The sequence below is a fragment of the Anarrhichthys ocellatus genome, unplaced genomic scaffold (assembly GCF_004355925.1).
Source record: "Anarrhichthys ocellatus isolate YVR2014 unplaced genomic scaffold, GSC_Weel_1.0 scaffold6, whole genome shotgun sequence".
NCBI lineage: Eukaryota > Metazoa > Chordata > Actinopteri > Perciformes > Anarhichadidae > Anarrhichthys > Anarrhichthys ocellatus.
In genome coordinates, this window is record NW_022280036.1 from 7,853,276 (window position 1) to 7,866,948 (window position 13,673).

The 13,673-nt window shown below is 40.7% G+C and overlaps 1 protein-coding gene across 2 annotated transcripts in view; it reads right to left on the reverse strand.

Moving 5' to 3' along the window:
- Positions 1 to 1,047: 1,047 nt before the first annotated feature.
- The window catches only part of fes (FES proto-oncogene, tyrosine kinase), a 17,623-nt gene continuing 4,997 nt past the window's right edge, over positions 1,048 to 13,673 (reverse strand). The window contains exons 5-18 of one of the 2 annotated variants that reach the window (XM_031846581.1): positions 12,890 to 13,027; positions 12,688 to 12,807; positions 12,396 to 12,518; positions 10,863 to 11,058; positions 10,010 to 10,090; positions 9,100 to 9,222; positions 8,632 to 8,754; positions 8,387 to 8,440; positions 7,373 to 7,491; positions 7,101 to 7,195; positions 6,832 to 6,955; positions 3,948 to 4,105; positions 3,694 to 3,816; positions 1,048 to 3,508 (exon numbers count right to left, since the gene is read on the reverse strand). In XM_031846581.1, the coding sequence (XP_031702441.1) occupies positions 3,366 to 3,508; positions 3,694 to 3,816; positions 3,948 to 4,105; positions 6,832 to 6,955; positions 7,101 to 7,195; positions 7,373 to 7,491; positions 8,387 to 8,440; positions 8,632 to 8,754; positions 9,100 to 9,222; positions 10,010 to 10,090; positions 10,863 to 11,058; positions 12,396 to 12,518; positions 12,688 to 12,807; positions 12,890 to 13,027 (1,720 nt within the window). In that variant the 3' untranslated portion in view covers positions 1,048 to 3,365. Of the gene's footprint in view, positions 3,509 to 3,693; positions 3,817 to 3,947; positions 4,106 to 6,831; positions 6,956 to 7,100; positions 7,196 to 7,372; positions 7,492 to 8,386; positions 8,441 to 8,631; positions 8,755 to 9,012; positions 9,223 to 10,009; positions 10,091 to 10,862; positions 11,059 to 12,395; positions 12,519 to 12,687; positions 12,808 to 12,889; positions 13,028 to 13,673 lie in introns of both variants that reach the window. The other variant, XM_031846579.1, reaches the window with a different exon arrangement.

Below are 13,673 nucleotides of genomic sequence, written 5' to 3' on the forward strand. Positions count from 1 at the left end.
TAGGACATTGTTGAGTCTAGATTTCTATTTGTTCTGTACATTTAGGAGTTGTTAATGTGATACACTTCATTTTCTGTTTATAGTTCTGCAAAAACTTTAATTTTGTTAACTTAAAAAAAGAGATTAAGTCATTTTGTTTCAAAGTTCAGCACCTCTACAATGACAATTTCATGTTTTCATTCTCTGTAGGATTAATCTCAAATTGATGTAGGTATGAAATGTCTTATCGGTGGAATATGAGAAGGATTATCCGTGCTCATGATACTAATCCATTTCACAAGACCAATTTCGATCATCGCCCAGCACGTATTGTATATATATTTAAGAGGATACAGTTGTGCAAGCATCAGTTTGCAAAGAAATGGGTATCAATTCAATGTAACCTCTCCATGACATGACACACCCACGCAGCCATCGTGGTGAGACATGTCAGTGTCACTCAACAATGTCACTTGCCTTGTTTCAAAAAACGCCCGAGACTCCAGGTTAGGGTGAGGTTTATATGTTTTTATGTTCCCTTGACAATGTCCAGAAAAATAACAGAGAACTATATTTTAATTGAATGACCAAACAAAACTTGTTTGCCTCATTTTAATTACTATTTCTAGTCCAGCCACGGTCCAACTCCAGTTTTATATTTTAATGAGTCAATAAATTGCTCCTGAACAAACTCGCCTTTTCATATTATGAACCTGTGGTGGAGGAAGTATTCAGATCCTTTACAATAAAAGTACCAATACCACACTGTTAAGGTTACAGGGTAGGTAAAACTCTGTTATAAGTAAAAGTCCTGCATTGGATATGTTACTTATGTAAAAAGTATAATCAGGAAACGTTTTAGAAATATTTTCAAGATTTAAAAGTAAAAGTACATACAAAAAAAGGCAAACTCTTGATATGTCTTCTGTGCAAATATTTTCCTCTGAAATGGGGTAGAAGCAGGAAGTGGCATGAAAAGAAAAGACTCAGGATATGTTTTCATTATCAGGCTGCTCTAATAATCTCTTAAGACTCTCCAGTTGATCCAGAATGCTGCAGCACATGTACTGACAAAAACTAAGACAAGAGGAAGCGAAAAAAGCATATTTTCCAAAATGAACCATTCCTGTAAAATTATCACAGAGAAGGCTGTATGTGAAAGCTTCTTAAATTTACTGCCACACATCCCCCGGCCGGCTTGCATAATTGTTTTCTTTGTCCACTACAGCGTGTTGCAGGCATTTGATAATTGATCTACTCGAGAGGCCATTTTCAAAAAGGTTTTTGTGGACGAAGGGCCAAAATGGAGAAAGCTTAGTGGATTAACTTGTCATGCACGACTGTGTTTCTAACCCACCTGTGCTTTGAACTGAATGTCAACATGCAGACAGTTCAAGGTTCATCTACATAACTGTCATTCTACACCACAGGGTTGCACAACGAAAGGCATGACTATTTAGCGTCAACATGCTAACCGTGTGTAGCAACTCATAATAACTGTGCATAACGTAATATTTGAATGTAATAAAAGCTCATAATTTAACATTTTAATGTAATAAAAGTTCATAACACAACAATCAGCACATAATGCAAGAAAACAATGAATACATAGTGTAATTACAGTTTTGTGCATTATGTAATAACCAGTAAAAGTACAGGGGAAATGAATAAGATTAACAATGGCTCAGCATGTGCAATTCCAGGACTTAGTCGAACTCAGCTATCATTATTATTATTAAATACACCTGTGCCTTTTCTACTATGTCAAAATGTCTGTCGGGAAAAAAGTCAATAGCTGTTGAGACATCCCAAACTGAGCCACAATGTTATTAGTCGACTGTGCAAGAAATCGGGGGGGTACTGACCAACAATCTGTATCTTACGAGTTGGGAGGTAGACCTGGTTTAACGGGGCTGACCAGTCAACAATTAAACCGCATAAATTAGTGCCGAATATTAAATAGCATGTATCCACGGTAACAGTGCTTGCTACAGTCGCTACTTGCCAACTTTTACGAAGTCTTCCTGGTTAAACAGACTCGGCCATAAGTCAAAATTTAGAAAATGAATGATTTTAACCCACACACGTACAGTTTCTTTCAGATGAAAACAGTTGCCTGCTGCATCTGGAAGTGATAAGAGCAGTGGGCCAAAGCAGTGAGGTTAAGGGTCATAAAACCAAAACAAAGAGCAAAAAGATGCTGTGACACTAATGTTTGGTCCATTCTGCTAAGAGATGAGGGGAACTGTAGATGTTGGAGATGATTTTTTGTGAGTTTGTCACTACGATGGACCCCTTTCACATTACACATGACATTTGTTGTTTGGGTAAAACATATTGACTGTAGAAGCCCTAAGAACAAAGAAAGCTCAATTAGGCCTGTCCTTCCACTACCAGTTGTGACAGCGACGAATTGTTTTCACTTGGTGAGTCTGTGTGTGAGCCATCATGGCAAAATATTTTCCTGGAGACACCTACTTTAGTATCACAGACACAGTTTTAAATACTTTGCCAGGTGTTTATCTTTCTGCCTGATTTTGTTTCACCAAATCTGGCATCACAAACCTTTACAGAAATGAAGGTCAAGAGGAGAAATGATTGAGGTCTGAGCGAAGGGGCCGCAAGTAGGGAGGTGGGAAGTGAGGAAGGGGGATGTGAACCTATCGCAAGATGGCCTCTGGTTCATATTTGTTGTTGTTAGGTAAAATTATTGATTATAGTAGCTTTAAGTTAAAATACAGCTCAAATAGGCCTGTCCTTTTATTTTAGATAGTTTTGTGTATTCACAAGCAGTCATGTTACACCAACATGCTTCCTATTTTCTAACAGAACTAAAATCCACCCCCCCGAGGGATGTCTGCAGTTTGATCCTAAAAACCCAACAAGCAACACACAGCCCCCAAGGCTGTGCTAATTGAAACCTTATCGTCCCAATGTCTGTGTTGGCAGCATTTTAGGAGGATGTGTCAGAATAACACACCTCTGTGGTTTCTTTGAGACGGACCACACAGGTTTCAACAGATATGGTAATATTACACAACACAGTATATTGTGTTTTGACAAGTCCGTTTTTAGAATGAGGAGGAAACAAAGAACAGATACACATCACAAGAAGGGAAAAAACAAGATTGCTGCAATCAACTGGTTCACTGATACTTTACAAGTCCTTAAATCTCCATTTGCATGTTTATTTCCACAAGTTTAGTACAGTTTTTTTTTTAACACTTTGTTTCAAATTGCATGTCTTTAAGAGATCTGTTTCAGTGTTCAGACTGGACTTTAACATATTTTACGAAGGAAAAGAAGATGCAACATTACAAACCAAATCAAACTGACAGAAGAAAATGAACTTAGTCTACAGTACATGTCCAACCAGCAGGCTTGTCTTACGTAATTTTGCTATATATGGTACTGAGCTCAGCCCGAAGTTTCTTGAAAGACGGTCTATTTTTGGGGTCGTACTGCCAGCAGCTGCTCATAATCCTGGAGATTTCCACGGGGCAGCCGTGCGGAGCGGGCATACGGTATCCTGACACACATCACAGACAGTCAAAACAGACATCGAGACATCTTAACCCACTGTACACATTTTATAAAACATGTGGAATCTAAAAAAAAGACATCAGTCTCAGAAACAGGCACAAAGGAGGAGAAGGAATTTTCCTAGATAAAAACACATCGACATTTGGCTTATTTTGCCTGAAGAGTCTTTACCTTTCTCCACCTCGTCTCGTGTCTGTTGGTTGGTCATGCTCGTGTAGGGCGTCATTCCCATGGAGAAGGTCTCCCACAGCAAAACTCCAAAGCTCCAGACATCACTCTCTGTGGTAAAACGACCTAAAACACCAGCAGGAGGCAGCATTGGCAAAGGCACAGGCATTTTTCCAATTGACTACTGGCAGAGAGAAACAGAAGTGTTGCTGGTTATGACTGCAGGTCAGACAGCTGTAGGAACAGCTATAGCCTACCATAGTTCAGGGCCTCAGGAGACGTCCATTTGACAGGGATCTGTCTAAGGCCGCCCCCTGCAGAGTAGACGCCATCATCTTGCTGACGGGACATCCCAAAGTCGCTGATTTTCACCACGTTGTGCTGTGCAACCAGACAGTTTCTTGCTGCCAGGTCCCTTTTGAAAAGACAACGAGACAGGGGAGGAAGATGCATAGTAAGAGGGATGAATGCAGGGGCTGATACAAAAAGATACAAAGGAGACACAACAGCATCATGATCTGTATGAAAAAATGAGAAACAGCGAAAGAAAAAAGGGGACTAAAAGGAGCGAGAGAACAGGCGTTCCTGTCATGTCTCGAGTGTTGCACGTGAGGCAGTTTGACATGCAGCGTTACAGGCTGAGCAGCTAGCAGCCGCCTGCTCTGATCTGTCCCCGCTGGGCAAACTGCACAGTGCTCCTGTAATGAGCCAGGTGTCACAACCTCACGTCTTCTCCGGAGCACTGATAACCTCCGCTGATGCCTCACTCAAAGCACCACAATCGCTCCCACTCAGCTATTGAGCCCCTATAATGTCACAGTTCCCTTTCAGGTTGCATCATTATGAATGTTTTCACAACATAATCTTGATCTCAGCTTTCTCTCATTTTTCTTTTAATGCTTTGAAAGCACACTTTTTTTTGTGTGTGTTCTTAGATTACGTACAAAATCCCATTTTTTTGTATCTTTATAATGAGTATTCAGTCATTTCAGCATCCTTCCATTTCTTCCCTGCCTCTTTTGCAGATGATTCAAAATCATATTACGAATCTCTCTGTCAACCAACAGTCAGGACAAAGAAGTATAGAGAGGCAGCCTTTTCTTGTCCTTGACCTGTGGACTGAACTCAAACTGAAGTCACTACACATCTCCCACCACACGTTGGCTCTAACTTATGTAACAAAAGCTGCACCATAACTCTCTGAACACTGTTAGAGGTTTATTTGGGATAACTCCAGTTTTGAGGACATTAGGCTCTGCTTCTTTTCTGTTTGAATGCACTCATTGTAAGCTGATTTATACGAAGCGTTTCTGCCAAATGAATGTAATGTAATGCGCTGCTGAATTAATGGTTGTGCTGTCTTTTTAATGTAAGTGAAAAAAAATTGTAGGTCAGCCAGCAGAGCTTGTTTCCAGCTTCCCCTTTAATGTTACAACAGCCAACAGTTATTTAAGAAAACTTCTTATCCCTCATTTTGAAATGATTGTTTGACTGTTGCATATAGTCAAACATTATGTGGAAGTGCTGCAGGGAAAGGTTAGTTTGGTGAACCGTTGTATGGCACTATGTTAAGGAAGTAGATTGAGTTCTGTATTATGTATCGTAAAGGCTTTGAAATCCATCTGCACACAGCTTGTTCCTCATTTGTTTCTGTAGAAACGACATCATACTTCATGTAAAATGAACATGTTTTAATATGCAACTGATGTATTTTCACCAGAACCATCATTTTGTCTAACACACTGCTCTGCTGTGCTTCATGTTTCCTGTGTGTTCAATTCATGGTGGCCTTCGATCCAACACGCAGCTTTTAGAAATCAGGTCAAACAGAAAACCGTGCTCTGATCTAAGGATGCTTTTTCGTGTTGGTATGTTTGTTTCGTTACTTGTATCTTTGTTATGTCCTCGTTGTGTATCTGTATCTGAAAATACATTTTTCAAAGTGGAGCATTTTGTTAGTTCAGGGGAGCAGTGAAGCTGCTCTTCCATAAGCTGATTAGCATTACTTATCTCATTTATGCTTTACCATCGGTGGCTCATTCATTTGCGGTTTAGCTACCAGCTGACAACGTCCAATCAGATTCAACCAGGTGTTCAGCCCAACCATTACAATCAGAAACTCCTTACTCTAAGTAGGAGTCAAACCACAAGAAGGTGTTGGGGCAGATGCCATGGTGACTACTCGCAGGGCTAGATGACAGTGTTGCCAGATCAGATTGCCCAATCACAACTTAAAACCCGACTAATTCATAACCTTGTCAGAGACCTTTGTAAAACTGTAAAACCAATACATGCGTAATGGAAAGCACATCATTAACATACAAATCAACACAATGAATATTATAGGAAATTGTTATATTATATAATTTTCACAGTATTTTCAAAACCCCGCCATTTATTGACAAAAGCAGCCAAAATTGTATCTACCAGCCCAACTTAATCAAAATGAGTCTAACTGGGTGGAAACAACCAGTCCAATCTGGCAACATGCTAGTTGGTGAGCTGCTGAGTCAGCGGTTAACTTGCTGACAACTTAACTTGCTGTTTTGTTTTCTTCCCCTGATGTTTGGTTCATCACTGCACATCATTTTGTTAGATAAAACGTTATTTATGAGGAAAAATAAAGCTCCCCACGCGAACAAGCTTGCTGAAAGTCAGCTAGCAAACTCTCAGCCCCGGTTGTAAACGGGACAAAAAATTCACACATTTTATTTTAGAAACTTGTTTGTGCCTTCGACTCCTGTGTCATCACTGTCTGCAAACCATCTCTCCTTTGTGGAATAGTATTCCAACCACGGAGATTACTGTAAACAAGTGAATAGCAAACATCTCGAACTACAAAGCTGCAATAGCTTCCTGCATCTCTTTAAAGGTCAGCAGTTATTGATTAACGCCGTGAAATTCACCAAAACTGAACACTACGTGAAGCACTAATAAGGATGACTTTTAATGGGGTGGGGATTCTTGTTGCTGCTCTGACTCTCTTCATCTACAGGCGCCAAATCTGACGAAATAATCATTTGCTTTAGTGTCTCAGAAATTATACAAAGCCCTGTTCCTGATTTAATGAATAGGATTTGCATAAATGTTGTATATATTGTATAAAATCATTTAATATTGTACAAATATTGATTGACCAACCTGTGGATGCACTTCTTGCTCTCCAGGAACTCCATGCCAGACGCTATATTCTCTGTCATTTTCACCAACATTTTAGGCTTCAGACTGTGACCCTCACGCCGTAAGAAGGAGATAAAATCCCCACCTTATGAAATGTGCACACGCACACACACACACACACACACACACACACACACACACATAGAGAATAATGGTCAAATAAAGATCAGAGCTGTTGGTTTAAACATGCTGAGAGATATAAAGGTAGAGTCCCACAGGCTCATACTGACCTTGAACAAGCTCCATGATGATGTAGATGGGCTGTTTCTGAGTGCACACTCCTATCAGCTTCACAATGTTAGGATGGTCGTACTGCTTCAGGATCCTGGACAGCACAGAAGAGGAAGTGTAGTTGTGTGTGTGTGTGTGTGTGTGTGTGTGTGTGTGTGTGTGTGTGTGTGTGTGTGTGTGTGTGTGTGTGTGTGTGTGTGTGTGTGTGTGTGTGTGTGTGTGTGTGTGTGTGTGTGTGTGTGTGTGTGTGTGTGTGTGTGCGTGTACTAACCTGGCTTCCATCAGGAACTTACTCTTGTGCTCTGGGGCCAGGTTCTCTTTACAGGATTTCACCGCTACAGGAGTCTTATCAGAGCACAAACGACCACTGTACACTTCTCCAAAGTTACCCTGTGTAGTATAAACACCAACATTAGCTACAGTCTTTTTAACTCTCCTTTCTAACACAGCAGGGGACATAACTAATCCAAAGTTAACAGTTCAAGTTCAGTCTCAGATTGTTCTGTCTTTGGTTTGAGGTTACAATTTGATGACAATTTTAGATCAAATGTTCATCAATTCTAACCACTTTAAAGTATTCAAACTATGAAATCTTGGCAGGTCAAATGAAGGATAGGTTACAGAAAGGTTTATTGATTGTTGTAACTGTTCCTCCCGTCCATACCAGCCATGAACAGACCCCTTCCTAAATGATGTCAGTGATTTCATGAGTGATGGGGTACTAAATCTACACTCCTCCCTCTGTGGAAAGAATACCTCCAAAGTCCAGCGGCAGCTAATATGAGACTTCAGCAGTCTGAATGACATTGACCAAGTGGATATCGTCCACAGTTACAAAAATCAATCTCTTGTATTTCCAAGGACAGTGTTGCTGAGCCACAGCAGAGTGAAAGCAACACAATTCACACTGATGAAGCCTCATATCAGCTTTACATTCACTTACAATGACATCTCTTTCAGACGTCATCTCTTTGCAGCCAGAGGAGAAACCATTACCACAAACAATAAAACTCTGTCAATGTCCATGTGGGCATGTAAGTATTCATTTAAGATATGCTTGATAAAATGTGAAATTATCCTTTAAAGTGGCAATCATGTTGGTTGATCGAACCAATTATGAAGAGCTGGCCTCTTGTTATGTCAACTTACAGGATTTTGTTTTATTGAGATATATGACTCAGAGGCAGACAAACACATGGACTCACAGCTAACCTTATTAATGTGTGTAACAAAAAGTAATAAATAAAAAACTACATTTCTATCAACAGATGTTAAGTTTACCTACCCGTCCAATTAGGGGTCCCAAGATAATATCATCATGTTCCAGGACCCACTTGTCCTAATGGGGTTAAAAAATGAACAATAAGAGATAAAGTGGTAAACTGTGAGACCAGCAAGAAAGGAGAGAACAGAAAGGGGGAAAGGATTCGAAGGAAAGATCATTAGAGAGCAGGTTTATGTTTGCTTGTGTGTTTATCTGGGACGACTGTAGAAGCACTTTGATATGTTTGAATTGTGTGACAGCCGTACTTTCAGAACAGGTTTCTTCAGCATAATGTCAGACTTCTTGGTGATTTGTTGTCGCGAGGATAGCAGATGACTTATCAGCAGCGGGACACTGTGGAAGCTTTCTCCATCTAAACGATACAGATTCTACAGACAGAAAATCCAATTTGTAAACATACAGAAGGTAGAAAAACTTGAGAACATAATGAAAAAAACATATACAACAAAGAGTCTTTTAAATTGTTGGATTTGGTATTTTTGGCAGTATCAGTGCATGGTCTTCAAAACTTGCATGCATATTCAAAAAGATATGATGTAAAACACACACAGAAACACATGGTGTCTAATGTAAGATTTCCTTCTACAACTCTCAGCAAAAGTGTTTTGCTTTATTGATTAACTTACATCTGTGTTCTGAATGAGGAAATGCTTGCAGGATCCTTCCCACTGCACAGAGAGCACATAACCCTGTTTCTCTTGACTCTTCCTCACCAAGAAGTCTCCGTCATTCGTCAGCAGCTGCTGGACCTCCAGTCTGGGAATGGCTCCGTGGTACCACTCCTGCTGCCCCAGAGGACGATCCACCTCCTGCACCAGGCTGAGGGCCGGCAGCATCTGGAGGTAGGAAGAGAGAATAGCAGAATCTCTTAAAGCTGACATGAATAATGAAACAATACGAAGTGATGGAGGATGGATTTTAGGGTGACTCTGCAGAGAATATATGGAGATACTTCAAAGAAGAGTCTGTACTACTTTAATCTAACTGCACCACCTTCCATGCCTCCGGGGAACCACAGGGTTGGGAGTTGGAGAACAAGAAGTAGTTCACAGTTAAAGAAAAACAGCAAATAATTTAGGCCTTAAGTCCAGTGCATTACAGACACTAAACTTATTGCACAAGGCCTTTTACTATAGAGGGTTTGTGTGCAGCTCAACTGGGTCATGGCTCCGTCTGTGAGCGATGATAACACATTGTAATGTAAAATGGCTTTTAGGTCAGGCAGCGTTTCCAAAGTAGCGACTTGACCGTCAAAGCTGACCTTGTCCAACAGTGCTTTCAGGAGCACCAAACTCCAAAGAAAGATCATGTGCCTGAGTGAATTGCAGCGGTGGATACACTTTCTCCAAAACATGATGAATTGATTGTTGTGTGGTAAGAGGGTTTGAGTGTACAAAAACACACTGCAGTTAAAGTTAAGAGCAGGCAGGTGGAAGAGTGAGAAGGCAGAGTGTCTTTCAACTGGATCAAGTGTCCTTCCTTTTAAAATGTCCTTCAACAACATACTGAGGAACAGATATTGTTCATTGTGTACAATGCAATGCCAAACAATGCACTTGTACTCTTTCTTTCATTGATCTTTGTAATTATTGGTAATTGATTGTAATTCAGTGTTTCACCTACCTCACATTTGGGTTTAAACAGGCCACCCAGATTATTTATGATCCCGTCCATGAGGAGTTTGGAGGGAGTTGGGCTGTGGTGCTGAAAAAAGGAGAAATCCACAGCTGGTCAGTAAAAATATAAAATAACTGGCAAAAAACATCGAGAAGTATATAAAGATTTGCAAGGCTATGTCATTATTTTGTATGAAATCTATTTGTAAGGTCCAGTTGCAGAGTTAATTAGTAGTAAATAAAGCAGCGTTTTGATTGTGGGTTAATTTATTGGTCATTGATTTGCTAAAGGAATAGCGACACAGTACAAAACAAGGTGTGGACTCGAGTCACATGGGTCGCATGTGAGTAATTTTCACAAAATTGGTGACTTTGAACTCAACTTGACAAAATCAAACAAGACTTTAAGTCAACAAACTGATTTTACTTTTGTACAGCAATGCTTTAAGCTATATGCTAATGTAAACATGCTTTCACAACTCGCTGATCACAATGACAAGTTTAACAATCTGGTGTTAAGCAGATATAATACTTGTACCAGGTTCACCATATCAGTTTAACGTGGCAGCATGCTAACATTTGCTAATTAGCTCTAAACACAAAGATTTGTGTTCCGAAACCAAAAAAATCACCAAAAAAATGTACCAATAATGGTGGTGCTCGATGAAAAGTATCCTTTGGGGAACATGTATATCAGTACCAAATTTCTTGGTAATGCATCCAATATTTGTAGAGAAATGTCCCTAAAAACTGGCGTCACGAGAGGAAAAGGCACAGGGTCACTAAAGTCAGTCGGCTTCATGCTGTAATTAGATTAGGCGTTAAAAAAGACCAGAAAGACCCTGGCAGAGAGCACATACATTGCTTGAGTTGGACGAAAGTGAGACGGTATCTGGGTCCAGCTGCAGAGCAGAGGAAGGTTCTTTGGAGCCCAGCTGGTCCAGTTTCTCTTTCAGAAGAAGCCTCTGAACCTCCAGCTTGACTCTCATGCCCTGGGACAGAGCAACCTGCTGCCGGCACTCCTCCATCGCATGTCTCTTGCTGAAATGGTAGACCCTGGACGAAGCAGAGAGCAGCGGTACATCAGTAAGTCAGTGTGAGCAACAAAAAGGGTTGCACAAGTCAATAAAACGACACAAGTTTTGCAAATAGACAGCACAAGACCACAGAGACATCAATAAGAAGTCAGTCTGTGTAAATAGGTTACAGAAGCTCCCTTGCAGTCAATAAGATTCTCTGGCGACAGCTTAGTCAGACTTTGTCGTGGATTGTCAGCATGTAAGACCAGTAATCCTTTAAATGCCCTAAGAGTCCTATTAGTGAGGTGAAATGAGCCTGCTATAAAACAAATGCTGATAAACACAAGATTCAACAGTACAGGAATGGCCAGTGCATGCTGGATTAACCTGCTAGAGGCCACCAGGGGAACAATTTACTGTTGCACCCCCATTGACCACTTCAACCTCCCTCCCTGTGCATTGTGCATGTACCCTGCCGCCTCCCAAGCTCCAATTAAGTACAACGCACACGCTATTGCTTGGCACTTCCATTATTTGCCCTGAGACCCAGAAACCAACAAGTACTGCTATGCTGAAAAAATGCTAGGTGTTCATTGAGTCAGATAGTTTGAGGTCATTTGACTAAAGCTGAAACAATTGATCGATTGACAGGAAATGAATCTACAACGATTTGGATGATAATTACTTGTTGCAGTCCTTTTTAAATATAAAACTGCCAAAGCTTCTGAAATGTGAGGATTTGCTGCTTTTCTTTGTTATATATACTTGTGATCTTAAACTGAATATATATAAACCTTTGACTATTTGTATGACATCTTTCTGTATGATCTCTGAGTGACGGTGAGTAGGAACCAGGGAAGTAAATGTACTCAGTCTTCAATTTCCCCAGGTTAAAAGATTCTCAGCTACAAGGTGTCACCCACTGTTGATTTACAAAATGTTTCTTCAAAATACAAACCAAAGGGCAGCATAACCTCCACTCACCACCACATAACAAATAAATAACTAAACACATTGTTTCCCTCCAGGAGCTTGTTAAAGACTGGATCACTCCCACTGGACTGTAAACCTCTAACAACTTTCAGACAGCCTCATCAACCAAGACAAATGAGGGGGGGATCGAGCTCCATAACTCTGACCATATCGCTATATTATAATGCATAAGGCACTTACAGCCCCCTGAGACCACACTAGTTATTAGCTGTTGCCCAGTCAAGAGCATACTGAACTTTCCCGAGGGGAAGGACTGCCCGCAGAGGCAAACTTCAGTAATTTCTCTTCATGGCAACCAAAGGTTGTGTGTTTTTATTTTGAAACCTCCTCTGTGACCTCTAAGAGACTCGCTGATTCTGCTTCTGTCTGTGGGCCGCTCACCTCTGGCCCTTCTTGACACCCTCACTCTCTACGTCCAGCTCCAGCTCCAGCTGTTCGACCGCGCTCTGCTGAGAGCCCAGAGTCCGAGCCAGACACAGCAGCTCCTCCTCTACCGCAGTCAGTCTGGGAGGAGGAGAAATAAGACAAGGGGAGGAAGTAATTGATGCAAAACTGTCAGAGGAAACAGGAGGTAAATAGACGTGCAGGGAGTTTTAGGAGGAGGAAGTTGTTTAGACACTAAAAAAGGAAATTAGTCTGGTCATCTGGATGAGATTGCGTCGTTTGTTCTCACTTGTGCTGGATTGTCTCAAGCGTGAGGTCGTTCAGTTCAAGCTCTCTAGGATTGAGCTGCTCAGTGTCCTCCAGCAGATTACAATCAAACTCTGCACAAGCAGGAGTCTCCCCTACAGACCTGTAAACACACAGTATCATTGCTCTGCAGGGTTAGCTTTCATGGCTGCATTGTTGACATCTGAAATGTTGACTCAGTCTACCGGTTCTGCTGGATGAAGCTCTCATATTCTCTGTGAGGATCGATGGCTGACAGAGCAGAAGATATCTCCCTGTGGATCCGCACCACTTCATGATTAAGGAAAGTGCAGATGTCGAAATATTCCTGCAGGATCTCTTTTCTGGTTCAGAGGTCAGAGATGCCACATGAAAACAGAATAAGGCAAACGTCTGTTTTTCAAGGAGCATTTCTGCAAGTTGTAGCCAAACATCCCAACCACATGTACAGTACATTACATTTTCCAAAGAACAACATACGGATGTACAGGTTGGTTAATTTATATCAGTACGATGAAAATCTACTGTACAGTCCTTCACAGTAAAGTAAAGTTTGAATTCTTCTTATATTTGTCTTGTTTCAAGCAGGGCCTGTTATGCAAACTCTGTTTAAACAAGCTGTGACATCTGAGATCTGACAGCTGATTAACATTTACAGCATGCACAAACACCAAATTCAGATTATGCTTTCCATTTGGATCATCTTCCTATTTAAAGTAATATTTTCGATTTTGCATATCTAAGTTTTCTTATTGCGCAAACAAGGAAAAGTCATCACAACAGTCACTTCTCTCAAATGCATGACTAAATATTATGAACATAACACTTACAAAAATAGAACTTATTGCTCACTGTTGATTTACTAGGGGAAAGCATGTGCATGTAAATCAGCCCACTGAGTGTAAACAGTAAAAAGAACCACTTTAAAGTAATGTCATTCATTCACACACACACACACACACACACACACACACACACACACACACACAC